The 24068-nt window shown below is 38.5% G+C and overlaps 8 protein-coding genes across 13 annotated transcripts; 4 read left to right on the top strand and 4 right to left on the bottom strand.

The window, feature by feature from the left end:
* Positions 1–758: 758 nt before the first annotated feature.
* Positions 759–1870, bottom strand: LOC18015126 (B-box zinc finger protein 23). 2 transcript variants are annotated; one of them, XM_006397025.2, is made up of 3 exons: positions 1742–1870; positions 1211–1410; positions 759–1132 (listed from the first exon to the last, which is right to left on the bottom strand). In XM_006397025.2, exons 2-3 carry the CDS (start codon positions 1403–1405, stop codon positions 848–850), a joined length of 480 nt encoding a protein of 159 aa, XP_006397088.1. In that variant the 5' UTR covers positions 1406–1410; positions 1742–1870; the 3' UTR covers positions 759–847. The 2 variants fall into 2 exon arrangements, with proteins under 2 accessions (XP_006397088.1, XP_024010030.1); XM_024154262.1 differs by lacking the exon at positions 1742–1870 and adding an exon at positions 1533–1652.
* A 394-nt stretch (positions 1871–2264) lies between these two features.
* LOC18014929 (22.0 kDa heat shock protein) lies at positions 2265–2881 on the top strand. The gene has a single exon (XM_006397024.2). It carries the CDS (start codon positions 2288–2290, stop codon positions 2879–2881), a length of 594 nt encoding a protein of 197 aa, XP_006397087.1. The 5' UTR covers positions 2265–2287.
* Positions 2882–3793: 912 nt separating this feature from the next.
* Positions 3794–10138, top strand: LOC18014928 (B3 domain-containing protein At3g25182). Its single transcript, XM_024154537.1, has 2 exons — positions 3794–3892; positions 9131–10138. The coding sequence occupies exons 1-2, from the start codon at positions 3794–3796 to the stop codon at positions 10136–10138; spliced, it is 1107 nt and encodes a 368-aa protein (XP_024010305.1).
* Positions 10139–10457: 319 nt separating this feature from the next.
* On the bottom strand, positions 10458–11839 carry LOC18014927 (probable fructokinase-5). The gene is given in 5 exon segments (XM_024154435.1): positions 10458–10723; positions 10810–10926; positions 11020–11565; positions 11657–11773; positions 11776–11839. Coding segments are annotated over 5 exon segments (975 nt in total). The 5' UTR covers positions 11833–11839; the 3' UTR covers positions 10458–10585.
* LOC18015215 lies at positions 11667–13589 on the bottom strand. Of its 2 annotated transcripts, XR_002898799.1 has the most exons (3): positions 13275–13589; positions 12401–12724; positions 11667–11730 (listed from the first exon to the last, which is right to left on the bottom strand). XR_002898799.1 is itself a non-coding variant. In XM_006397021.2 (2 exons), the coding sequence occupies exons 1-2, from the start codon at positions 13490–13492 to the stop codon at positions 12508–12510; spliced, it is 435 nt and encodes a 144-aa protein (XP_006397084.1). In that variant the 5' UTR covers positions 13493–13589; the 3' UTR covers positions 12328–12507. The 2 variants fall into 2 exon arrangements, 1 of the variants encoding a protein (XP_006397084.1); XM_006397021.2 differs by lacking the exon at positions 11667–11730 and having other exon boundaries at positions 12328–12724.
* A 2873-nt stretch (positions 13590–16462) lies between these two features.
* Positions 16463–17270, top strand: LOC18015214. The gene is made up of 2 exons (XM_006397020.2): positions 16463–16781; positions 16938–17270. The coding sequence occupies exons 1-2, from the start codon at positions 16696–16698 to the stop codon at positions 17146–17148; spliced, it is 297 nt and encodes a 98-aa protein (XP_006397083.1). The 5' UTR covers positions 16463–16695; the 3' UTR covers positions 17149–17270.
* A 932-nt stretch (positions 17271–18202) lies between these two features.
* On the top strand, positions 18203–19375 carry LOC18015228. Its single transcript, XM_006397019.2, has 2 exons — positions 18203–18489; positions 19017–19375. Exons 1-2 carry the CDS (start codon positions 18284–18286, stop codon positions 19219–19221), a joined length of 411 nt encoding a protein of 136 aa, XP_006397082.1. The 5' UTR covers positions 18203–18283; the 3' UTR covers positions 19222–19375.
* Positions 19376–21876: 2501 nt separating this feature from the next.
* LOC18015227 (calcineurin B-like protein 10) lies at positions 21877–23845 on the bottom strand. Of its 4 annotated transcripts, none has more exons than XM_024154108.1 (9): positions 23666–23845; positions 23409–23586; positions 23220–23302; positions 22947–23006; positions 22733–22841; positions 22576–22628; positions 22412–22507; positions 22213–22325; positions 21877–22121 (listed from the first exon to the last, which is right to left on the bottom strand). In XM_024154108.1, the coding sequence occupies exons 1-9, from the start codon at positions 23687–23689 to the stop codon at positions 22067–22069; spliced, it is 771 nt and encodes a 256-aa protein (XP_024009876.1). In that variant the 5' UTR covers positions 23690–23845; the 3' UTR covers positions 21877–22066. The 4 variants fall into 4 exon arrangements, with proteins under 4 accessions (XP_024009876.1, XP_006397081.1, XP_024009877.1 ...); XM_006397018.2 differs by having other exon boundaries at positions 22412–22492; XM_024154109.1 differs by having other exon boundaries at positions 23409–23493; positions 23666–23843.
* Positions 23846–24068: the final 223 nt, after the last annotated feature.

Raw genomic sequence — 24068 nt, 5'->3', positions numbered from 1 at the left:
AATAGAAGATGAGCTATAAAAATGTATTACTTATAACCCCTGTTTAAAACTCGGCCGCAGAGGCCACCTAGGTGCAGACAAAACATTTGACAGCGGATATCCGCCGCGATTAGAGGATAGTTGGTGTAAAAATAAAGTAAAAATGAAGAAAACATCATATAAATCATGATTTTTTTTGTTTGAAATATGATGATTCAGTCCAATTTTAAACTGATTGATCATAAGTTCACAACGGCTATTGGATATTGGTCTATGTGGATTCAGAGTCCCATATATATTACTGTAATATGTTATGAACTTGTAATGTATTTGATTTAAAACCTGAGCTATATATAAGTGAGACATGTGAAAAATTTATAACTAAACAAACATATTTTTTTCTAAATATATGTAAAAACCCCCAAAATATATGTCACGTTTTTTTTCTTTCTCCAACTATTATTCGTAAAGTATATATCAGTGATCTTAGATTCTCATAAGTTACGAATCAGATTTTTTCTACGAAATGGAATAACTGATTATTATTCTAAATGGGAAAACCGATCTTATTGTCGATAACATACCTCCAGTCTTCTATTACATGGAATGGACAAACATTTACATTCTTCTTATGTGTATAAAGTATAATCAAACTTTGAAGTCATGTTTTATATATGCGCAGATAAGTCGGTTAAGTTGTAACACAAACATATGAATGATTTCCTCAACCAGCTTCTCAAAATAATATATACATATAACATATGTATGTATGTACATAGACTTCATTACAGAAACTGTTTTATTAGACTTCAAGATCGAATTATTTGTCACTTAGTCTACAAATATCAGTGGACCATAATCTGTATCACTAAGGACTTAAGATGACACAAGGATTCATGTCTGTCTCAAATGAGTTTCCCGCTTCAGTCTCCTCACTGGAGTACTGACTATTCAGAGAAGGTTTTGACTGAATCTGGTAAGTTTCAGAGCTAAAACTAGTGCTGCATCCAGAGTTTTCAGTCAAAGACGGATCAGAAACTTGGACTCCAGAAAGTAAGTATCTTTGGTGGGAATTGCAAATGTGGATGGCTCCATCACAGTCATTACACAGCAATGCTCTGTCTTCTAAGCAGAAGAAGTACCCTTTTCTCTCCTACATGTAATATTATGTGTGTTTTGAGCCATCGGTTAAAAAACTACGCGATTGTTAGAAGACAGAACAGAATCGAACCTGGCAGATATCACAGAGAGGACCTCCAGAAGCTACTGTGGCTGTATTCTTTTGTAGGTCGACTCGGTGATGCCTCTGGAAAAGCTTATTAGCTTCATGTACCTTAGTGTCACATGGCTTGCAAAGAACAGCTTCATCTGAACAGCAGAGTACTTCTGCTTCAGCCTTCTCGCACACTTCGCACTGTATCTTCATCAATCCTTCAAATTGCCAATACAAAGACAGAGCAAATGTTTCTTGATATTTAACAAGAAGTGAATCTAAGACAAAAAAATAAGAAAGAAAAAACTTCAATAGGTTCACATGCTGAGGTTAGACCAACTTTGTGGGTGGCATTTAAATCAATAAATGTTCTGCTACCAAGATCTCCATGACAAGATTCTTAAGAAGCTTGTGTACTTACTTCCCTTTTGACACATATATTGACAGACAAAACAACAAGCTTCTCTTAATTCAAAGCATGACAAGCCAAAAGTAATGGGAGGACCACACAATATGCAAAAGTAAAGACTGTGGATAAAGTAAATAGACCTTAGGCAATGGAGATCAAAAACTCTAGAATGTCAGGATCTAAAATGAAGCATGGCACATTCACAATCTTCCCATCCCTTTCCCATGCAGCAGCCAAAGCTCTTAAGACTCATCTTCAACAACTTTCATCTTTGAATTCCATCAAAATGGTACCAATTATAATCATGGGCTAATGAAAAATAGGCCTGCATAAACCAATATCATGGGCCAGTCCAATCCAATTTTGTTTGGCTCACCATAGTTACATGAAGTCTCTGGAACATGAGAGAAGACCCTCCTCAAAGACACAACAACCCATACAACGTGTAATAACATAATTAGTAACAAATTCCATAGCCAAAAGCTAGAACAATCCCAAAATCTCTACAAAAATCTACCAAAAGATCTTTCAAGAACCTGCTGTAGTCTTCATAAAGTTATTTATATAACACCAGATAACTGGAACTTACAATCCATAGAGAAGAACAAGCAAGTAATCTAAAGTGAAGTCAGAAAAACTAACATTTTGGTTTCCACCCTCTACAAGAAAGCCGATCACTAATCAAGATGAAGCACTTGCCTTACTTTACTCTGTTAAGTCTCTTCATAGGAGCTTTGTTTCTTGGAAACATCAAACCAAATGAAGGGTCTTTGTCATCTGCACTGGACACACCGAGCAGCTGGCTATCGGATCTCTGGCTAGACCGGTTTCCCGATCCATTCAAAATCTTGGAGAGAATCCCATTAGAACTCGAGAGGGACCAAAGCGTGGCTCTATCCCCAACGAGAGTGGACTGGAAAGAAACAGCACAAGGACATGAGATAATGCTCGATGTGCCCGGTTTGAAGAAAGACGAGATAAAGATAGAAGTCGAAGAGAATCGAGTCCTGCGAGTCAGTGGAGAGAGGAAAAGAGAAGAAGAGAAGAAAGGAGATCAGTGGCATAGAGTTGAGAGATCATATGGAAAGTTCTGGAGACAGTTCAAGCTACCTGATAATGTGGATATGGACTCTGTCAAGGCCAAGCTCGAGAATGGTGTGCTCACTATTAACCTCAATAAGCTGTCTCCTGAAAAGGTCAAGGGTCCAAGAGTTGTCAACATTGCAGCTGAAGAAGACCAAACAGCAAAAATCAGCTCTTCTGAATCTAAAGAACTCTGATTGAATAATCTTGTTCATCTCTTACCTTTGAGTGTGAGAAGAGTTATATAAATCTCTACATTTGATGTTGTAACCGATCTACCAAAACCTTTGTAAGCTTGTGTTTCTATATGCAATAAAGGTTTAAACTTTTTGTAAATCTGGGAACTCATAAGATCCCCAATCCAAAGCCAGAAACTTTTCCACCTCTTGGACAAAACACTAGTTAACTCCTAACAGCATTTGTTATCGAATTCTAAGAATAAGGAAGAATTTCACATGAATTTAAAGATAAGACCATCAAAATCTCTATTTTCCACAATCCGAGACCGGAAATTAACTGTATAATGACAGCAAGAGGAGAAGAATGTGAATTCACCTGATGGGTTTAGGGTTTTGGAAGATCCAACGGCTAGAGAATGATATTAAGAAGATCCGACGACAATGAGAAAGTCTTTTAGAGTTTATGCCTTTTCGAAGAGTCGGTTTAAGAAATTGCCCGTTTCTTCTGAAGGTACAATGGAGGAAGAAGAAGAAGCAGACGAGGAGGATGATGACGACGACAAACCCTCTTCTTCATCTGGAGTCTTAGTCACGTGCTCAATTCTGTGTTTGGTTTAAGAGACAACCACACGGTTTATTACCGGTCTAATCAAAATGATAATTAAACGAACTTAACCTGTAAACACATAAAAAAAAGCCAAACAAACTACACTAATGTACTTCACAGACTAAACGGTGATTATAAATGTTTGTAACTTTAAAACAATCAAAGATTTGTGACAAATCATCACAGTCAGTAAACCCCTAAACCCTAAGCATTATCTATTACCGTTAGAATTTTTCTTTGTCAAACTTTCGCTCATTCCAATTTTGTTCTCTCTTTCTTTCTTTCTCTCTCTAAGAAGTTCCTGCTGAGTTTTTGGTTCGATAATGTATTACTGCGATCATAAAGCCGTTGCAGAGAAGGAGATTACTTCTCGTAATTGCTTATGTTTAGTTGATGCCGCCGTTATGTTGTACGAAGAAGATGTTAGAGCCTGTGACTCGAACGTTGGAGATAGGCCCGTAACCTATCGAGCGCAGTCAATAAAGAAAGCGATTTAATGTTTAATGTTGTAAGATAAGATGAAACCCTAAAATTCGGGCTTTAAATACAAGAGTGTCACTCATACGACATAGTTTTGAAATATTAATAAGATAAGCTAAATGGATAAGACTCTCTCTCTCACAACGAGTGTTACACATACTTAGCCACTTTTGTAGTAAGCCTTCCATTCTTTCTTCCTTAAGTTCCTTCCCGAACGCTTCTTCTTCTTCATGTAAGCCAATGGCACAGCGAGCTTATCAATACCCCCCTCAGAAGACTCACCTTGTCCTCAAGGTGAAACTCAGGGTACTCCTCGGCGATCTTGTTAACAGATTCCCAAGAGGCTTCGAACAATGGCAACCCTGTCCAGCGAATGAGTACCTCTGGTGCAGTAGACTGAGTTGTCTTGCGAATGTCTAGCACCTCTGCGGGCTGCGTCTTCCAAACCAATTCCGATGTCAAGATGGGAGGAATAGACTGAACTTTTGCCAGGTCAGGAACAACTTTCTTCAACAGAGACACGTGAACCACCGGATGAATCAGGCTCTGAGGCGGAAGTTGCAGCTTGTAAGCTACCGTGCCAATGCGTTGGAGCACCTCGAATGGACCAAAGTACCTCGGTGCGAGTTTCTCGTTGCGGCGTTGAGCTATCGATCCTTGTCTGTAAGGTCGGAGTTTCAAATAAACCTTGTCACCGACTTGAAACTCGACCTCTCTCCGGTGTTTATTTGCAGACACTTCCATTCGTTTTTGAGCTTTGTGCAAGTTACTCTTCAACTCCTCGAGGATTCCATCTCGATCCTGTAACAACTCGTCAACAGCAGCAATCGCCGTCGGAACGTCTCCATAACGCAGAATGCGAGGAGGGTCACGACCATACAGAGCTTTGAAAGGCGTGCTGTTGAGGGAGGAGTGAAACGAGGAGTTATACCAATACTCTGCCCACGGTAACCATTTCACCCATGACTTTGGTTTACCACCTGCAAAACACCGAAGATAAGCTTCTAAACAGCGGTTAACTACCTCTGTCTGCCCATCACTCTGTGGGTGATATGCTGTGCTTTTGTGCAGTTCGGTGCCCTAAGATGCAAAGATAGCCGACCAGAAGTGGCTGAGGAAAACCTTGTCCCTGTCAGAAACCATCCTCTCCGGAAACCCATGAAGGCGAACCACCTCGCGGATAAACACCTCTGCAACTGTCTTAGCGGTGTATGGGTGCTTGAGAGGTATGAAGTGTGCATACTTACTAAGGCGATCCACAACAACCAGTATGACATCGAAACCGAAAGAGACAGGCAAACCATCGATGAAGTCAAGACTTATATCCGACCATACCTGTTGTGGAATGGGGAGGGGAGAAAGCAACCCTGCTGGCGACAGTGTGGAGTACTTATTGTACTGATATGTCTGACAGTTGGTGATAAAAGTCTCCACATCTTTACGCATTCCTTTCCAATACACCTCACGAGCCAAGCGTTTGTAGGTTTTCAACACACCCTCATGACCACCCACATTACTCGAATGAAATTGCTCCAAGACCTGACGAGTGAAAGTGGAATTGCGAGGCAGGACTAAGCGGCCCTCTTTGAAGAGGAGACCCTCCGCCATGGTGTAACCTGAGGCACAGTTATCCACTGTTAGCGACGCAATGACCTTTTGTAACTCAGGATCATTACTTACCTCTTTAGTCAAAGCCACAGTGTCCAGTGACAAGGGAGTGGTCAGCAGGAGCTGCAGCAGTTGTTCGTCATGGGGTCGTCGGGATAAAGCATCGGCAACCTTGTTGTCAGCTCCCGGTTTGTACTCAATTTTGTAGTTTAGACCGAGGAGTTTAGACGCCCACTTTTGTTGCTCCGAGGTAACAGATTTCTGATCCAACAGGTATTGGAGGCTCCGCTGGTCGGTACGGATGATGAAGGTGTTGCCAGTCAGGTAGTGACACCATTTTGAGATAGCGAAGATGATTGCGAGGAGTTCTCTTTCATACACTGACTTTTTCTTCCCCTTACCTGAGAACCCTTGGCTGATGAACGCAATCGGCCTGTTCCCCTGTGACAAAACCTTTCCAATACCATTACCTGAAGCATCAGTTTCAATAACAAAAGACTTACCGAAGTCAGGTAGGATTAACACCGGCAAGACCGTCATGGCTTGTTTGAGGTCATTGAACGCTTTGGTTGCCTCCTCACCCCAGTTGAATGAATCCTTCTTGAGCAAATCAGTCAAAGGGTGAGCCTTTGTGCCATAATTTTGCACAAATCTTCTGTAGTAGCCCGTCAACCCAAGGAAACCTCTCAGTTCAGTCACATTCTTAGGCGTTGGCCAATCGTACATAGCTGAAATCTTAGAGGGATCTGCAGCAACACCCGCACTAGAGATTACGTGACCGAGGTAAGCAATCTGAGATTGACCAAACTCACATTTCTTGCGATTGGCGTAGAACCGGTTGCGCAGGAGAGTTTGCAGCACTTGACGCAGGTGATGTTTGTGGGCTGTCAACGAGGAGCTATACACCAGTATGTCATCGAAAAAGACAAGGACAAAGCGTCTCAGATACGGTCGGAGCAGGTCGTTCATGACAGACTGGAAGGTCGCCGGTGCATTGGTGAGGCCGAAAGGCATCACCAAGAATTCGTAATGGCCCTGATGAGTCTGGAACGCTGTCTTCTCGATATCGTCCACCTTCATTCGAATCTGGTGGTAACCTGACTTGAGGTCGATTTTGGAGAATATCGTCGCGCCCGCGAGTTCATCAAGTAGCTCTTCGATAACAGGAATCAGAAAACGGTCGGGAACGGTGACTTTGTTAAGGGCTTGGTAATCGACACAGAAACGCCACCCGCCGTCTTTTTTCTTAACCAAAATCACCGGACTCGAGTAGGGGCTAATTCTGGGTTGAATCACCTGAGCGCGCAATATTTCCCCAACCAGTCGCTCGATCTCATTTTTCTGGACATAAGAGTACTTGTATGGTCGGAGATTAATGGGAGCCGATCCTGGTTGGAGAGTTATCGCATGGTTCCGGTGCCTCGCAGGGGGGAGGGATGAGGGCATCTGAAAAACCTCTGCGAACTCCTCGATTAAGTGTTGAATGGGCTCAGGTACTGTCGCCGCAGTCGCAAGCTCAGTGTTTTCGAAGAGGGATGTCAACTCCAGCAGATAGACCACATCGCCATACGGTATCAGCTTCTCCATTGAGTTGAGAGAGATTTGCGATCTGAGTAGGGTAGGATCGCCCACTAACGTAACCCATTGATGATTGATCTTGAAGCTGAGCCGATAGAATTTCCAGTTGATGCGAGTGTCACCCAGAGAGGCTAGCCACGAGTAGCCTAGCACCACATCAGTCGTTCCGAGGTCAAACAAGAACAATTCCTCCACAATTTCGATGCCTTGGATTTCCAGTGTGACCCCTGAACATTTCCCCCGACCAGTAATGACCTGACCATTGCCAACTGAGACGCCGAAACCTCTTGTGTTGGTGATTGGTAACTCTATTGCTCGAGCTAGGCGTTCCGAGATGAAGTTACTAGTTGCGCCGGAATCCACCAACACAATGAGTTCGTGATCAACTATTCTGCCTTTCATCCGCATAGATTTCGCTGCAGTCAGACCCACTAGTGCGTGGAGAGACAGTTTGATGAACTGTTGTCCTTCGACGACCTCAACAGGCTCCTCCTGGTTATCCTGAATTTCATGCAGTTCAAATGTCTCTTCTTGAGTATCATCCGCCTCCAACTCTAAACATTTGAAACGTTGTTGGGATTTGCAACGGTGTCCCGGGAAGAACTGGTCGCCGCAATGCCGACACGGGTTTGATCGTTTGGTGTCCGGACCATTCCCAAGTCGTTTCACGGTGTCCGTCGGTTTTTTGCTTGTGCTCTGCTCGTATGGCTTCACAGAGTAAAAAGGTTGAGGCTTTCCCAGAAGAGGTGACAGAGGTGATGAGTAGTTTCTGTTCATCGGCCTGTAAGCGTATTGATTGCTGGCGGTTTCCTGTTTTTCGATCAACCTAGCAACTGCTACGATGCCGTTGATGCCCGTGGGTTGGCACCTTAGGACTTGGTCTCGCAATGGTTTCTTCAGACCCTTAAGAAACATTGACTCGGCGACATCGTTGGTGATGTGAGGTGCTTCTGCCAACAACTCGTCAAATCTGTCACGGTACTCATCCACCGAATCTGTCTGGGTGATCTCCATAAGCTGATCTACTACAGATCCCCCTTTGCTTGGTCCAAATCGATCACGAAATTTGGTCTTGAAATCACTCCAACTGTGAATCACTTCACGGTCTCGAATGATACAAAGCCAAGTGATAGCGTTTCCAGTTAAACACGCCGCTGCCTGACCGATCTTGTCTTCCTCAGCCGTTTTGTTGGCCAGGAAACTAGTCTCTACCCGATAGAGCCATTCCTCCGCGTTTTGGCCTTCGTACAAGGGTATGTCGAAGAGCTTGTTTGGCGAGTCTTGACGTGTGTCTCCCTGACACGGGGGTTGTTTAGGTGGAGGCACTGGTAGTTCCGTCGCCGTCTCGTCAGCTGGAGTTTTGTCCCCTGATGGAGAAAAAAGCCGACTTTGGGACTGGGAAAGGCCTGTGAACAATGGGGTCGAGGTCGGAGTGGAAAAACTGGAGGTACCGATACCAGCCATCTGAGAGCGAAGCAGATGAGCCAAAGCTTCTCGCACCCAAGACTGTTCCTTTTCCATCTTCTCGAGTCTCGTCTTTAGCGTTGTGTCCGGTTCGGAGGGTTCTTCCACGGTCGGATCCGCCAAGCCTGAGTTATCGGGGTTTGACGTCATCCTGAGTCTCTGATACCAGTGTTAGAGCCTGTGACTCGAACGTTGGAGATAAGCCTGTGACCTATCGAGCGCAGTCAATAAGGAAAGCGATTTAATGTTTAATGTTGTAAGATAAGATGAAACCCTAAAATTCGGGCTTTAAATACAAGAGTGTCACTCATACAACATAGTTTTGAAATATTAATGAGATAAGCTAAATGGATAAGACTCTCTCTCTCACAACGAGTGTTACACATACTTAGCCACTTTTGTGGTAAACCTTCCATTCTTTCTTCCTTAAGTTCCTTCCCGAACGCTTCTTCTTCTTCATGTAAGCCAATGGCACAGCGAGCTTATCAGAAGAACTCCGCCGTAAAGGAAAATCGAAATGCCACACGAAGAAGAAGACGAAGACTCTCTCTGCAAAGGAAGAAGAAAGCGACAAGAGAATCTTCCGTCTTTTCCCGAGAAAAACAAGAACTCCGGTCTTTATTAGAAGAAACCCACAACAGAATCTTAATGGGGCTTCTTCTTGGTCTTCATCGTTTCTTCTCGACCCTAACACGATCCCGGCTGATTCGAAGACGAGAAACCCACAAAACCCTAATGGGCTTTCTTCTTCTTCTTCTTCATCGTTCCTTCTCGACCTCAACACGATCCCGCCTGATGATTCCGAGACCCAAAACCCTAATGGAGCTTCGTCTTCTTCTTCATCGTTTTTTGGAGATTACAAGATCGCGGCTAGGTCGTCTTCGAAGATGATGGACATGAGAAACTCACGAAACCCTAATTCCCAATCGTCTCTGTCTTCGTGCCTAACGGAGAACAAACCCCACAAGAGACGTGCCACACAAGATATCAAACCTATTGGTAAATCCAAGAAAGCAAAGGTTGCTACTTTTTCATGGATAGGGAGAGAGACTCCTGAATGGCTAACCCTGCTGATGAAAGACACTAACGAAACTGTAGTTAAGTGGGGAGAGAGAACTGACTTGAGGCTAATCTTTGAAAGGACTCTGTTCAAAACAGATGTCAACCCTGGCGAGAGCCGTCTCTCCATGCCTTTCAACGAGCTGATTCAAAAAGACTTCTTGACCCCTGTCGAGTTTGGAATCATAGAAGAAGACATCAACAGTGATAAGAAGATGGGAATTGGAGCGATTCTGATTGATCAACAGAATGTAAAGTGGGGTGTGATGTTGAAAAGATGGGAGATGAAGAAAGATTCAGGAAGAGGAAGCTGGAATTACGCTTTGACTTGTGGGTGGAACGAGATAGTCAAGGCTAATGGATTGAAACAAGGAGACGACATCAGTATTTGGTCATTCAGGTGGGGTGGTCTCCTCTGTTTTGCTCTTGTTACTCCTCCTCCTTCCATGGCACAGAGTAGCTCTTCCCTTGTGGTCTAAGTTTCAGGCAATTCTCAAGGTTTTTGGTTCTACTAACTTGTTAAAATTGTAATTAACAAAGCAGCTCTTTCTCCTCTATTATTAGTAACTTGTCCCTTTGTATTGTTTCAGAGATCTTTACTATCGTATGAAAGAAGTTAACTTTTGACTTGAACCTCGTTTCTTGTTTGGTTTCTGCACTGACTAATTTCTTGGAATGTAGAGTGTCTTGATCGTTTGTTAAAGCATTTATAAAAGACAAAGTATTAGATCCATGTTTTACAATCGAAAGTTGAATCAAAGCTTAGAAGAAAGAATAGAGAATTTAGATTTGTTTAGTCTCTCTTTTATCATTAGGCAGAAACTTGAAACTAAATTATTCAGATAACAGAGAAAACCCAAAAAAGATTGACCGGAGTCCATACAAAAATGAAGAAGCATGAGTACCATTTGAAAAAAATGAAAAATTTATGTAGACTTAGAAGATTTCATGAGCTGCTGAGCATCAGATGGAGTGGGAAGTGCTGGGATAGCTCCTTTCTGAGTTGTACACACAGCTCCACAAGCATTTGCAAAGGCAAGAGCTTCCGTGAGCTTTCCTTCATCCTGCAACATTTCATTACACAAACATCAAAAACTCAATTCTTTATGCTTGAATCTAAGACCTGAAAAACGTCTGCGGTTATACTTACATCGAGTATGGACCCATCTTTGCCAAGTGAGACAAGAAATGCACCAACAAAAGAATCACCAGCTCCAGTTGTGTCAACTGTTTTCACAGAGTATCCAGGCACTCTCCCTTTGAATTTCTGCGTTTTAGCAATCGAATATAAAAACTGTTATATCTCTCTAAAAACTTAAAAAGGCACAATCATGTTTGCATTTGATTACATTTTTGTTACCTTTGTATAGTATCTGCAACCTTTCTCTCCATCAGTTACAATAAGCAGCTTGAGCTTGTCATGCATTAGAGACAAAACAACATCATCTTTCTCTGCATCTCCCCTAGTGAGGAATTCTACCTCGTCATCACTTACTTTGATAATATCAGCCTCATTCCAGATGCTTTTGATGCCTTCAATGGCAGCTTCAGTGGACGGCCAAAGAGGCAACCGAACATTCGGGTCATAAGAGAGTAAAACTCCTGCGTCCTTGGCAGTTTTCATGGCAGCCATGTGAGCTGCTCTGCAGGGCTCAGAGATCAAGCTAATGGAACCGTAGTGGAAAATCTTGGCTTTCTTGATAAGATCCTTGTTGAGCTCAGATTCTTTCAAGAGCATATCAGCACTAGGGTTCCTGTAAAACATGAACTCTCTCTCACCGTTCTTTTTCAGTGTCACAAAGGCCAAAGCAGTCCTTGCATTGGTCTCGAAGCAAACTCCTTCGCTGTTCACACCGTTCTTCTTCAATATGTTCACAAGCATATGTCCAAACTCATCGTCCCCAAACTGGAGAATCATCACACAACACACAGATCACTCTCTGTGACCATCCATCAATCTACAGACAACAGTTCCAACTAAAGAAAAACATACAAACCTTGCCGATGAAAGCGGATTTGCCGCCGAGTTTGGTGATGGCACAGGCAACATTAGCCGGAGCACCACCAGGGGCTTTGAGAAAACCCGTGGATTCAGCCAAGGAAACACCAGAAGTGTGTCAGGGACAAAGTCGATAAGCATTTCACCAAAGGAAACAATCAATGGAGTAGCCATCTTTTGTGAAGAAAAACAAACCCAATTTACTCAAAACAAGAAATTAAATGGAAGCTTACTTAGAAGTAAGAACAAAAAACACAAAAGAAAGAAGAATCCTCTCTTTATTAAGCTGGAGAATGTGCAACAGATGGCAAGTAAAGTGGGGATAAGGATTTAAACAAATCCCTAAAATGCAGTAAAACTCAGTCCAAGCTTTGACTGTTAAAATAACACCCTCCAATTTAGGGACCAAAACTATCACAATTCTTAAGTCATCTCCATATCGAGTAAAGATCAAGACTTTATTAAAGCCAAAACCTGAATCACATCGTACCAAATCTCCTGTTGGTAGTTTATAAAACTTTAATAAAACTGGCGACTAAGAAATAAGTCACAGTTTTTACTTTACAAATCTGACTTGAACAAGCTTTAGCGAGATCAGAAAGGAAATGAGATTAATTATTAGTTTAAGAGTCACCATGCAAAGCAAATTCTATACGTTTCGACTCAAAATTTGAAGGGTTTTAAACCCAAACAAGCCATCATTAAAACACTAAAATAGAGCCTCTTAGCTTGAGAAACGGACCTTAGATTTGATGTAGAAAGATATAAACATAATCTCCATCCACATTCCAACACCATAGGTAAGCTACTTTCAAAGTAGCAACCATACATTTAGAAATGAGAGTTTAACTACTCCTCTAAGCTATAATGTTTCTTCACGGCTTCAGTTATCTCCCAAACAACTCTCATGTCTTTAGGGAAAACAACCACATCTCCTTTTCCTATCTCAAAGGCTTCTTCTTCTTCTTCGTATCCGTCTACATTCACTTTGATCTTACCTTCCACGAAATACATGGTCTCTGTCTTCTTAAACGTCCATGGAAACTTGCTTGGACTACCTTCCCACCTGCTCAGTTTACATCACAATTCAGTCTCCAGCAACAAGAATGATACATCAACATCAATTGCATTTGCCCTTTCCAGTTTTTACCAACACAAACTTAAATGTTTCAGACACAACCAGACCTAAATATATAAATATCAACAGCAGATTCTTTAAGCTAGAAATCAAGTTTTCCTGAGCTAACAGTGACTAAATTCGGTAAAATTTGGCTCAACACTAACAGTATAAAGTACATTTCGATGAGTTCCGAACATTTTGAGGAAACCCTAGTCCCTAGTCCTGTATCTAGGCCATTGAAGCGTAGATACAGAACTACATGTTTCAGACACAATCAGACCTAATTAGATAAATGTCAGCAGATTCTTGCAGCTAGAAATCAAGCTGTCCTGAGCTTAGCAGTGATGAAATTCGGTAAAACTTGGATCGATACTAACAGTATAAAGCTTGTTAATTTCGATGAGTTCCGAGCATTTTGAGGAAACCCTAGTTCTGTATCTACACCACTGAAGCAAAGAGGCAGTAATATAATCACAAGTCGAAAAAGGGAACAGACTTGGGCCAAGAAGCGACGCCTAGTTGAGCAAGTTTAGCATCGGAAGCTTGTCGCAAGATCTTGACTCCGTGGATTTCAGTGGGAATCGCAGAAGCGAAACTCGATTCGGAGGGAGATACGATTGCTTCTTTAGGGTTTAGCTTTGTGGTGATGATGAAGGAAACGGAAACGCAGACGATTACGAGGAGAAGAGGCAACGTTAGGAATTGATTTCCCATTGGATTTCACTACTGGGGAGTGTGGAGTGGATTGAATTTGAAAGAGAAATTAAAAAAGTTCCAGCTTTTACAGCAATGTGATAACTTTACCAAAAATGAGAGAAGCTTAGTGGTTTTTTTCTTTTATTGGTTTACTGTTTAGATGGTAACAGTTGGATTTGGCCCCAAAAAAAACATTATTGAAATTGGTCGAATCTTGCAAAATATTAAGTTATTAACCATGATTTGTTATTTCTAGCTAAATCTCAAATTAGCAGTATAAAAAAGTGAAAAATTATGTCCGAAAAAGAAGGTAAAAATTTAAGAGAGTTTTTTTCATCTCTCTTCTCTCACCTTCGAGTTTTTTTTTTCTCATTTTTGCTATCAATATTGGACATAATAATTCTGTTCAACGGATTTAGAATTCTGGCGATGACCGGATTTAGTTTTCCATTATTAAATTTCCTTTTGTTTTCTAAGTTCGATTCTTCAATTTTATGTGAAGATATTTCTTTGTTAGTCTTTAGTGGAGTAAATAATTTCTTCCCAACTGAAGAATTGGTTTTCATGGATTTAATGAGATAAATAATTGGATTTTCGGTTTCGGATTGTGTGTTATTCATCTGCAGATCTCGAAGATGGTTAAAATCTACTTCTTCATCTTTTGGTTTCATCCGCTCATTTCGGCCAAGAGTTATATCTATTCTAAATCCCCTAGTGAAGAAGCCTTTCATGGTGGAGGATGACATGTCATGAGATCGGTGATAATCGGTAGCGACTTCAATGGAGAAGTGTATTTAAATTTTTAAAATAGATTTCGTATTGGGCTTACGGCTCAATATGACCTAAGCAAATAGCACCAGACCTCGAATCCTTTGGATTCAGAAGATTCAGCACGAAATGCCACCTGTTACCGGGTTCCTCATATCATGACAGTGCAAACTATCATGATACGTTAAGTCCCGTCATCAAACCTGCCACAATAAAGACGGTTCTCAGCATCTCTATCACAAATAATTGGCCGATATGTCAACTTGATGTCAACAATGCATTCCTTCAAGGAACACTTGATGATCAAGCATATATGATGCAGCCGCCAAGATTCATCGACAAGGAAAATTCTCAAACGGTGTGTCGATTACGGAAAGCTATATACGGTTTAAAGCAAGCTCCAAGAGTTTGGTACAATGAACTACGTAATTTTTTCCTACAATCCGGATTCAAAAATTCTATGGCACATGCATCATTATTCATTTACAACAAACAAAGAGTTTTAATATATGTGTTAGTTTACGTTGATGATTTAATCGGTTTATTACTTCTCTTTCACAGCAGTTTTCTTTAAAAAAGTTTAGATGATTTATCTTTCTTCTTAGGGATTGAAGTTCATCGAAATGTTTATGGAATTCATTTAACACAAACTTGTTATATTGCAGATCTGTAACATTGTACAAATATGGAAAATTGCAAGACAGTGACAACACCAATTTGTCCGAACTCATCACTTTTGTTGACTTTGGGAACAGCTTTGGAAGATCCCACAGAATTCCGTACTGTTGTAGGAAGCTTGCAATATCTTTCGCTCACAAGGCCTGACATCTCGTTCCCCATCAACAAACTGTCCTAATACATGCACAAACCAATGACAGATCACTGGACTGCAGTCAAATGATTTCTCCAATACCTTGCGGGAACAATGGCGAAAGGAATATTTCTTCCCTCCAACAACACTCCAACACTGCATGTTTTCACGGACGCGGATTGGACTGGCAACAAAGATGATTACAAGTCCACCGGAGCCTAGATAGTCTATCTTGGTTGCCATCCTATAGCATGGTCGTCGAAGAAACAAACTGGTGTTGCAAAATCCTCCACTGAAGCTGAGTATCGCTCAGTGGCATCAACAACATCTGAAGTGATTTGGGTTCAGTCACTACTATCCGAGTTTGGAGTTACTTCACCTTCTCCTCCGATGATATACTGCAACAACATTAAGGCAACATATCTGGCAGCCAATCCTGTCTTTCATTCAAGAATGAAGCATTTGGCATTGGATTATCATTTTGTCTGCAACTATATACAAGCAGGCCAGCTTGGAGTATCTCATGTTTTCTCTACTGATCAACTGGCCGATGCACTTACAAAGCCTTTATCTAGAGCTCGGTTTGAGTCTCTCTCGGTCTAGATCAGACTCTCTTCTCCTCATCTGTCTTGAAGAGGTGTGTAGGAAATATAGCCGGTGTATATATCTTAGATGGCATATATTGAGGCTTTTTAATTAGGATGAATATTTCATTTCCTTAATGTCGCTTGTACACTCTGTATATATTCAAAGGTTTCTCCTTCAATATGATTATGAAATTCCATAATCATTATACTCTTCAAGTTCTCTATTATTTTCTGTCTTGACCTTTCAATAGTTTGATGGTTGTTGGAGCTTTCTTGGTTTTGGAGACGAGTCTAGACTCTAGCCATTTTAGATTCTTTTCTCTTGCCGGAATGTGGCGGCATCCGGTTACTTAAAATTATTCGGTCGAACTAACCGAATAAAAAAGAGATTGCATCTTTTTCAGAGTTCTTACAACGTACAAAGTTTTCTTTCTGTTCAGAGTTCTAAAACGGTTCATCTTTGTATTTTTCTTCTTTTGGTAAGAAACGGTTATCATTTAAAAAAAAATTGATAAAAACATGTGATTCTCCAAAGCATTTTTAAAAGTGTTAGAAAAGATTATGGATGCGAAATCACAAATCAAAAACTTATTATGAAAATATACGACTTTTCAGTGCATTTTCTTAAGATTATAAAATGATGTGTATAAGTGAAAATATAGAGAACAAAGATTTGATAACCCTTCAATACATTTTCCAAAATTGTTATTATTACGTAGACATATATATATATATATATATATATTGAATCCTTAAATTAAAACAGATTTCTCGACGCAAACAAAACAAATAGATTCCTCGTGACCGAAACATGAATTCGTTATAGATATATATAGAAACAAAAATAGTCCAAGCGGCTGAAGAGATGAGGCATGAATGGTTCAGGTTATACCATGATAAAAATAAAATAATCTGGTTCATGTAATCCACAAGAAAAATACAAATTGTGTTTCGGTTGCACTAAGAAGCAGAGAACTATTCTTATAAACGAGGAAAAAAAGTGAGAGGTATTATCAGTCGGTGCTCACAAAATCCAACAAACAAACACCATATCAATGGCTGCTGAGAAATTCGGGATCACAATTGAGAAGAATCCACCCGAGTCTACACTCACCCAACTCGGTGTTCGTAATTGGCCCAAGTAAGCTTTCTTGATCTTTTTTTTTTGATGTAAAGCTTTTCTTGATGTTACCTCTCGATTTTTTTATCTGTACGAGAAAGTTCTTTAGCCTTTTTTATTGCATGGAGAAGAAAGCTTTTAAGCTTTTGTTGTTTTTGTCGTGATAATTCGAACTAGGTGGGATCTTATTCCTCCAAGCAAGTTCCCATGGACTTTCAGTACAAAGGAGTCATGTTATTTTCTTGAAGGGAAAGTGAAAGTGTATCCTGATGGATCCGATGAGGCCGTAGAGATTGAAGCTGGTGACTTGGTTGTTTTCCCTAAAGGATTGAGTTGCACTTGGGATGTCTCTGTTTCTGTTGATAAACACTACTTCCGTTCTGAGTGATAAAGGGCTTCACCATCTTTGTATGTTAATGATCATCAATATATACTTTAGTTTTGAATGTCATGTGACCACTGTGAAATAAAAAGGATGAAGATAGATATTACATTTTACCAGTAATATTTGCTACATATATCTGCTCATTCTTCTACTTTCTTTGCTATATTCACATTTCACATAGCATCAACTTTTATAAGGAACTGAAACTGAAAATTATAAAAACTGTTTATACAAAAAAGACATATATTACAAACTTATAGAAAAGTGACATATTAATGTGAAAATCTTCCAATCTCACATTAGATTAAATTTTCTAGATTAGGACCTTCTTGATGTACATGTTAATGTATAAAATATTTCTTAAACTGGTAATCCATGTAACTATGATATGTATATTTGGATTTCCGAGCTAGATTTAGTTATTCAAAAATTATATTTCGTAAATTGCAATTAAACAAATTAGATGTTGACCCCGATTATTTATAAACCGAATCCCTCTAATTCCAAGAACAGATGAAGTCTTATACTCCCTCCGTTTCATAATAAGTGTCATTCTGACACATTTCACATAGATTAAGAAATTAATAAAATATACAAATATACTCTTAATTAATATACTTTTATAACATTTAATTACAAAGACTATTATCTTTAAATGAGGGGTAAAACCAAAAATAAGGGTAAAAAGTTACATTGAAAATGCAGAATTTCAATGCAGAATGATATTCTTTTTGAAACAAAAAATGAAATTTAAAACGACACTTATTATGAAACAGAAGGAGTATAATTTAAAATTGAATCTAATTGATAAATAAACACCATTTTTTTCCAAAAATATAATATTTGGAAACTTAGTTATTCTAACTGTTTAAATTCTTTGTTAAAGAATTTATTTATCTAGGTTTAATGGACACAAAGATTTCAGTGCAGTTATAGAATGATTTCATTTTCTCATGACAAGTTAAAAATAAAAATAAAAACTTGGCGGCTGAAGAGATGAGGCACGAATGGATCATGTAATTACCAAGAAAATAAAATAGAAAATAAAAGAAAACATTTGGCTCATGTTATATGATGTTATGAATTGAATTATGATGCCAAAAAACAAAAAGGAGTTTCGGTTAGAGTCGGAAGCAAAATGGGTTGTATCGGTCTTGTCAATTCATCGAGTATCAATTTTTATCGGCCGGTGCTCACAAAAACATCACACAAACCCTACAGCTCAAGAGGATCCATGGCTGCGATTCGAGCCGAGTCAATGGCTACTGAGAAATTAGGGATCTTAATTGAGAAGAATCCTCCCGAGTCCAAACTCACCCAACTCGGTGTCCGTAATTGGCCCAAGTAAGCTCTTCTTCATCTTCGCTCTCGATTCGAACCCAATTTAGTATACACAATCATCTTATACTTATGTTTTGACTGTTGAAATAGAAAGTTTGAGCCTTTTTGTTTCCCGGAGAAGAAAGCCTTCAGCTTTTTTTTTTTTTGGTTGTCACTTGTCAGTGTGGATTTTCATGGCAATTTTCTTGTTTTGTGGGTAAACTGGAGTAAGTTTATGGACAAGTACGTCCTCTTTTGGTCTGTTTGTTTCTCAACAACCCAAACAATTGTCAATTTTAAGCTTCGGATTCAAATCCATATGTAGTCATTCATCAGTATGTATCAGTTCAGATCCATCTGAAACTGAAAGTATTAACCTTTTTCTTGCCCGGAGAAGAAAGCTTTACGCTTTTTGTTGTTGTTGTTGTTGTTGTTTGTTGTCGAATTGGATCTTCAAGATAATGCCATATGTAGAAGCCAGACAGCTCTGCAGTTTTCAGTGTCGGTTTTTCATGGCTTATGGTATTTGCTATTGATAATGATGGTCACAGGTGGGGTTGTCCTCCAAGCAAGTTTCCATGGACTTACAGTGCAAAGGAGACTTGCTATCTGCTACAAGGGAAAGTGAAAGTGTACCCTGATGGTTCCGATGAAGGCGTAGAGATCGAAGCAGGTGACTTTGTTGTTTTCCCTAAAGGAATGAGTTGCACTTGGGATGTATCTGTTACTGTTGATAAACACTATCAATTCGAGTGAAATGCATCTCAATACCTGCTCTGCTCTGCATATCGGTGAATTCGATTAGGCGTGACCATCTTTTGTATATTGGGATAGATGCTTGGTTTTGTTGGTCCTGTATCAGTCTATGCGTTTGTTTGATTTCATATAAATGATTTCTCGTTTTTTCCTGCTAGTGGCGCTAACTCGTCTATCTTCGTGAACCAAACATGTAAACTAACAGTTACAAAGCTAGCTCCTGGAAAGCTTGAGCCCACTCTACAAAGATCTCTGAGCTACCTCTTAATCTTCGAAGACAATTTCAATTAGATAGCAAAGCAAAACATTTGATCACCTAAATGGAGCATGATAGCTTAGACTTTCGTCTCTCTAAATTTCATGATAAAATTGGTAGAAGGAAATCTTTCGATTTGTATGAACTGGAAGCTTCAGAACCCTAAAAGTCGTCCAAAAGGCCCAAATTAGCATATCAAAAGGTCTGAGAAGGAAGATAACTAGAGGAGGTATGAGAGAAAGGTGCAAAAATAATGGGTCGTGCCATCTTGTGAATGGCCCACATATCCGAGCTGCGAGCAAAATCGAAACCATCGGTTGACAACAATAATGACGAAATTAACTGTATCCCTAAAATAAAATGACCAAAAGCATGGTACTTGGCCAAACTACTAAAAGACTAACTTTAGTAGTAGATAAGCTTTCAGTTCTACTTGACTTGGCCAAGGTATCCCTATGATGTTGATTTCTCTATGATTGTTTTTTTTGTCAGCTTTTTTTGTCAGCAGATTTCTCTATAATTGATTTTTTTAAAATTTAGTATAAATGTCACTCTATGATGTGATCTCTCTATGATTGTAGAGAAGAATTTTCATAACATTCATTCTTATCAACAATCATTACCCATGCTTCAATGCCAATCTATTAAATATAAATTCATATTTTTATTTTATAATTAACATGATCGTAATATGTATCAATCAAACAATCGGATTTTAACACAAGAATCTTATATATTTTAAACCTTATACCGTTATATTTTTAAATTTGATTACAAATGATCATGATATGTATCAGTCAAATAATCAAATTTTAACACAATAAAGAATCTTGTACAATTTCAGAATTTTTAATTTATTAAATTTTTCCTTTTGCTAATACTTTAGATCCTAGAGAAGTTAAGTGAAGTAGTAAGAAACAATGTCAGATATGGTAAAAAAAAAAACTAATTCAAATAGGAACAAAAAAATCAGCTATTCAAAGTTTTGAAAAAAAAAATGAACAGTTTAATGATATAAAGTATATCTTATTCAAATAAAAAAAAAATTTGAAAACATATAACTAATCTAATTAGAAATCAAATTATATATTGAAGAACCAAATCAATAACTCTTATATTATTTTGTTGGCAGCTTCGCATATTTGTTCTTGATATTATTTGATCTTATATCACGAATGATCTGATTCTACCTCGTGATTATTCATTTTCGTTTTTGTATTATCCTAATCTAATTGTTTATCCTTTGCAATCCGGAAAAAAGCTTAAAAAACTTTTAACTATTTAATATTTACCAGTTTCTTATCCGAACTTTTTACGTTGCCAGAAACCTACACAAACTAATTTTTTTGATAAAAAAGTTTCTCGAAATATTCACGGTCGTTGACGATCAAACAGACTTAATAAGCTCCGTTAGTTTCCAAAACAAGAAAAAGATAAAAAAGAAAATCATCAGTTTAATCTTTGCTAAAAAAATACCCAAACTTTTAATGTTGACAAAATCCACCCCAAGCTAATTTTCCAGTGTAAGAAAATCCTGAAATATTATATGGTTTCAGCTTCTACCCCCATTATTTTACATTTATTTATGGTTTTCCCCAACTTCATTCACTGATGGTTATTCATTTGGCATTGGTTAGTTTCTCATCATAGACCACATCTATTCCGAAAGGCGATTTGAATATAAACTCCTAACTAATCAACTCTTTGGAATGGTGATCTCAGTGGTTCATAATAGAATAATAAATATAAATTAGCAAGTGATTAACTGAGATAAAGTCTGATAGATGTTTTTGATTATCTACAAAGATCATCTCAGTGGAGAGTAAAGCAGTCTGAAATTAAAAATAAAACACTCATCTGCAGAATCTTTAGCCATAAATATGTCGTAATTTCAAAAGAAAATGTATCGTAATTTATTTCGAATTCTATTGGTGACAATTTTTTTTAGTTGTTATAAACTTTTTGATATTTTGGTTTTTAAATAAAGTGTCATTTAACGTTAAAGAAAAAAAAGGTAATGTGGATTTCTGATAACGTAAAAAGTTCATGTATTTTTTTGGTAAAGATTAAATAGTTGAGGGTTTTTTTAGCTTTTTCTTATTTTGGAAAATCACGGAGTTTACTAATTCCGTTTGAACGTTAACGGCCGTGAAATCGTGGGGTGAAAATTGGAATCATAAAATATTTCAAGTAGTGTTTTGATCTAAAAAATTAATTCGTGTAGTTTTCTGGCAACGCAAAAAGTTCGGATGGAAAACTGGCAAATATTAAATAGTTGAGGATTTTTTAAGTTTTTTTTTCCCTTTTCCACTCTTTCCCCTTGGAACAAAAAAGCTTAGTTACTTCCAATGTATTAGTCCACAATGCGCGCAAGAGAAGGATAGGTAAATCCTTCGATGGAACCTCACAACATTTCTCACATTTAATAATCACCAACCAATTTGGGTAAAATACAATAAAGATATCCGTTCTTATATGTAAATCAAAATTTATTTTCTGCTTGGTTTACATATATATACAACATATAGAAAAATATGTAAGCCAAGCAGAAAAAAAAATTACCGGTTGTTTTATGGACATGCTTCTGCATCAGTCTTCAACCTCAGTATTGAATATAAAACTTGGGAATGCTGTTGTCACATCCCTTCAAATTCAAGTAGATAAGTGTTGGTCATAACGTAAAGGCTTTGTTTTTAATGACTGAGTTAATCTAACAAAGAGAGTAGATTTGGTACTTTAAGTAAGGAAGAGTCATATTCTTTAACAAGGTTGGATGCTTAAGCACATAAGTCTTCCACTCCTCCTTGCTAATTTTACCATCCCCATCCGAGTCCGCATCAGCAAATGTCTAGCCAAACAAAAAAAAAGTAGAGAAAAGATAAACATACCAAAACATGATTCATCACTAAGATAAATTATTTCAAATACACTCACTTTATCGATAATCATGGTTAGAAGTTCATCTGACAGCATCAAATCAGATTCCATCAAAATAGCAGCCACCATTTGTTGTACCTTAACATTTAACAACTTCAACTTTTTATTTAGCTTAAAAAGACAACTAAGAAATCAAAATGGGCAAGGCACATAATGTTTACCTCTTCGCGCTCGATAAATCCGGTTTGTCTCAAATCATAGAGCCTAAATGCAACTGCCAACAGATTAGAAACATATGTTTGAGACTCATATCCATGGGTTATATGACAAAGCTTTGCTATATATAGGACATTGAGTTTTTTTTTCCATGATCCTTACAGTCGATCTTCTCCTCCATTGGTGCATAAGGATGAAAGACACTTAATGCATGGATAAATTCCTCAAACTCAATAACCCCATTCTTCTTTTCATCAAACAAATCGAAAACCTACATAACATCAATTTATATATATATATAATCATAACTTTCATCTCAACAAGTCCAAGAAACCATGAAGTAAGCTATTTCGTCTCTCTGAAGAAACACACTCACCCTATCAAGAAAGATGTTCTCACCATATGGAACTTGGAACAGGGCCAGTCGAAGCTCTTCCTACAAAACAAGAATATATCAAAATTCTCATAATTAATCATTTCATAAGAGGGAAAAAAAACAATGACACTTTTATGAGATGAGTAATGATCAGCTAAAAGAGCAAACCATTCATTTTGATTTGAAAGCAATCACACATTAAAATGTCAAACAGATGAATATTCTAAGATACTTTCCAAAAAGAATGAGAGAAAAACAAAAAAAAAAACTTACCTTGTGAATCAAGCCGTCATCAATAATTGAACAGCTCAATTTCTTGAAGAGCTCAAACAAAGCTTCAACTTCATTGATCGAAACTGCGTAAAAGCAAACAAAACAAACCAAAGCTTAGAAAACTTTTGAACTACAAAACAAGATAATTTCCAAAACCATTGATAAGAGAGTGAAAACAAGAAAACCCACATCGAGATTCACGTGCAAGATGAGCCAGATCCAGGTGCTGACATGTCTGAGACGATCGATTGGGGACACGGCAGCAATCAAAGCACTGTCCAACGGTGGAGAAGAGAATATCAATAATGGCGATTAAAGGTATGAAGACGGCGCAGATTTTCTCCCCAACAGTCAAAGAACTGGATCTCTGTTTAGAGAAAGGAAGATCCAAAACATTACACAAAACCCAAAAATAGAGTAGAAGAAATTAGAAATAGGAAAATTACAGAGGAAAATCTGGGCCAGTCCATGACTCATTGAAGCACAACTCCTCTTCTTCTTCTTCGTCTAAATGATTTGGTTTTGAATCACATCATAATTTTTCCAAATCTTGAAAACAAACAAAAAGGCGCCCCTTGATTTCAGTTTTTATCAAATTATGGTGTTCCATAATTATTTTTCACATTTCTAGATTTAAATGTTACTGTCTTTTTCCCTCCCATGTGATTATTGAGCTGTCAACGGGCTAGATTGCCTCCGAATGGGCCTAACGGCGTAGACAGGTTTCTTTTTTTGGTAGTTACTGGTTATAATTTTATTTGTTCACGTAGACACCTAAATATAGCTGTATGCATCCGTGACTATAATGTATTTGGCAGTAGCCAGAATGATAGATACGGAGCGGATATT

The sequence above is a fragment of the Eutrema salsugineum genome, unplaced genomic scaffold (genome assembly GCF_000478725.1).
Source record: "Eutrema salsugineum unplaced genomic scaffold, Eutsalg1_0 scaffold_3, whole genome shotgun sequence".
NCBI classification, from domain to species: domain Eukaryota; kingdom Viridiplantae; phylum Streptophyta; class Magnoliopsida; order Brassicales; family Brassicaceae; genus Eutrema; species Eutrema salsugineum.
Note: the sequence above shows the minus strand (reverse complement) of the source record. Positions and strands in the feature narration are given on the sequence as shown.

What these genes read in the sequence shown, in the direction of transcription:
- LOC18014928 (XM_024154537.1), top strand. Translation starts at nt 3,794, where the DNA reads ATGTATTACTGCGATCATAAAGCCGTTGCAGAGAAGGAGATTACTTCT. An exon ending in TTATGTTGTACGAAGAAGAT is followed by an intron (nt 3,893 to 9,130) that starts GTTAGAGCCTGT and finishes TGCCACACGAAG; the next exon opens with AAGAAGACGAAGACTCTCTC.
- LOC18015227 (XM_024154108.1), bottom strand. Translation starts at nt 23,689, where the DNA reads ATGGACTGGCCCAGATTTTCCTCT. An exon ending in ATGACGGCTTGATTCACAAG is followed by an intron (nt 23,007 to 23,219) that starts GTAAGTTTTTTT and finishes CTTGTTTTGTAG; the next exon opens with GAAGAGCTTCGACTGGCCCT. An exon ending in TAACCATGATTATCGATAAA is followed by an intron (nt 22,326 to 22,411) that starts GTGAGTGTATTT and finishes TTGTTTGGCTAG; the next exon opens with ACATTTGCTGATGCGGACTC.
- LOC18015126 (XM_006397025.2), bottom strand. Translation starts at nt 1,405, where the DNA reads ATGAAGATACAGTGCGAAGTGTGCGAGAAGGCTGAAGCAGAAGTACTC. An exon ending in CTCTCTGTGATATCTGCCAG is followed by an intron (nt 1,133 to 1,210) that starts GTTCGATTCTGT and finishes TATTACATGTAG; the next exon opens with GAGAGAAAAGGGTACTTCTT.
- LOC18014929 (XM_006397024.2), top strand. Translation starts at nt 2,288, where the DNA reads ATGAAGCACTTGCCTTACTTTACTCTGTTAAGTCTCTTCATAGGAGCT.
- LOC18015228 (XM_006397019.2), top strand. Translation starts at nt 18,284, where the DNA reads ATGGGTTGTATCGGTCTTGTCAATTCATCGAGTATCAATTTTTATCGG. An exon ending in GGTGTCCGTAATTGGCCCAA is followed by an intron (nt 18,490 to 19,016) that starts GTAAGCTCTTCT and finishes TGATGGTCACAG; the next exon opens with GTGGGGTTGTCCTCCAAGCA.
- LOC18015215 (XM_006397021.2), bottom strand. Translation starts at nt 13,492, where the DNA reads ATGGGAAATCAATTCCTAACGTTGCCTCTTCTCCTCGTAATCGTCTGC. An exon ending in GGCGTCGCTTCTTGGCCCAA is followed by an intron (nt 12,725 to 13,274) that starts GTCTGTTCCCTT and finishes TAAACTGAGCAG; the next exon opens with GTGGGAAGGTAGTCCAAGCA.
- LOC18015214 (XM_006397020.2), top strand. Translation starts at nt 16,696, where the DNA reads ATGGCTGCTGAGAAATTCGGGATCACAATTGAGAAGAATCCACCCGAG. An exon ending in GGTGTTCGTAATTGGCCCAA is followed by an intron (nt 16,782 to 16,937) that starts GTAAGCTTTCTT and finishes AATTCGAACTAG; the next exon opens with GTGGGATCTTATTCCTCCAA.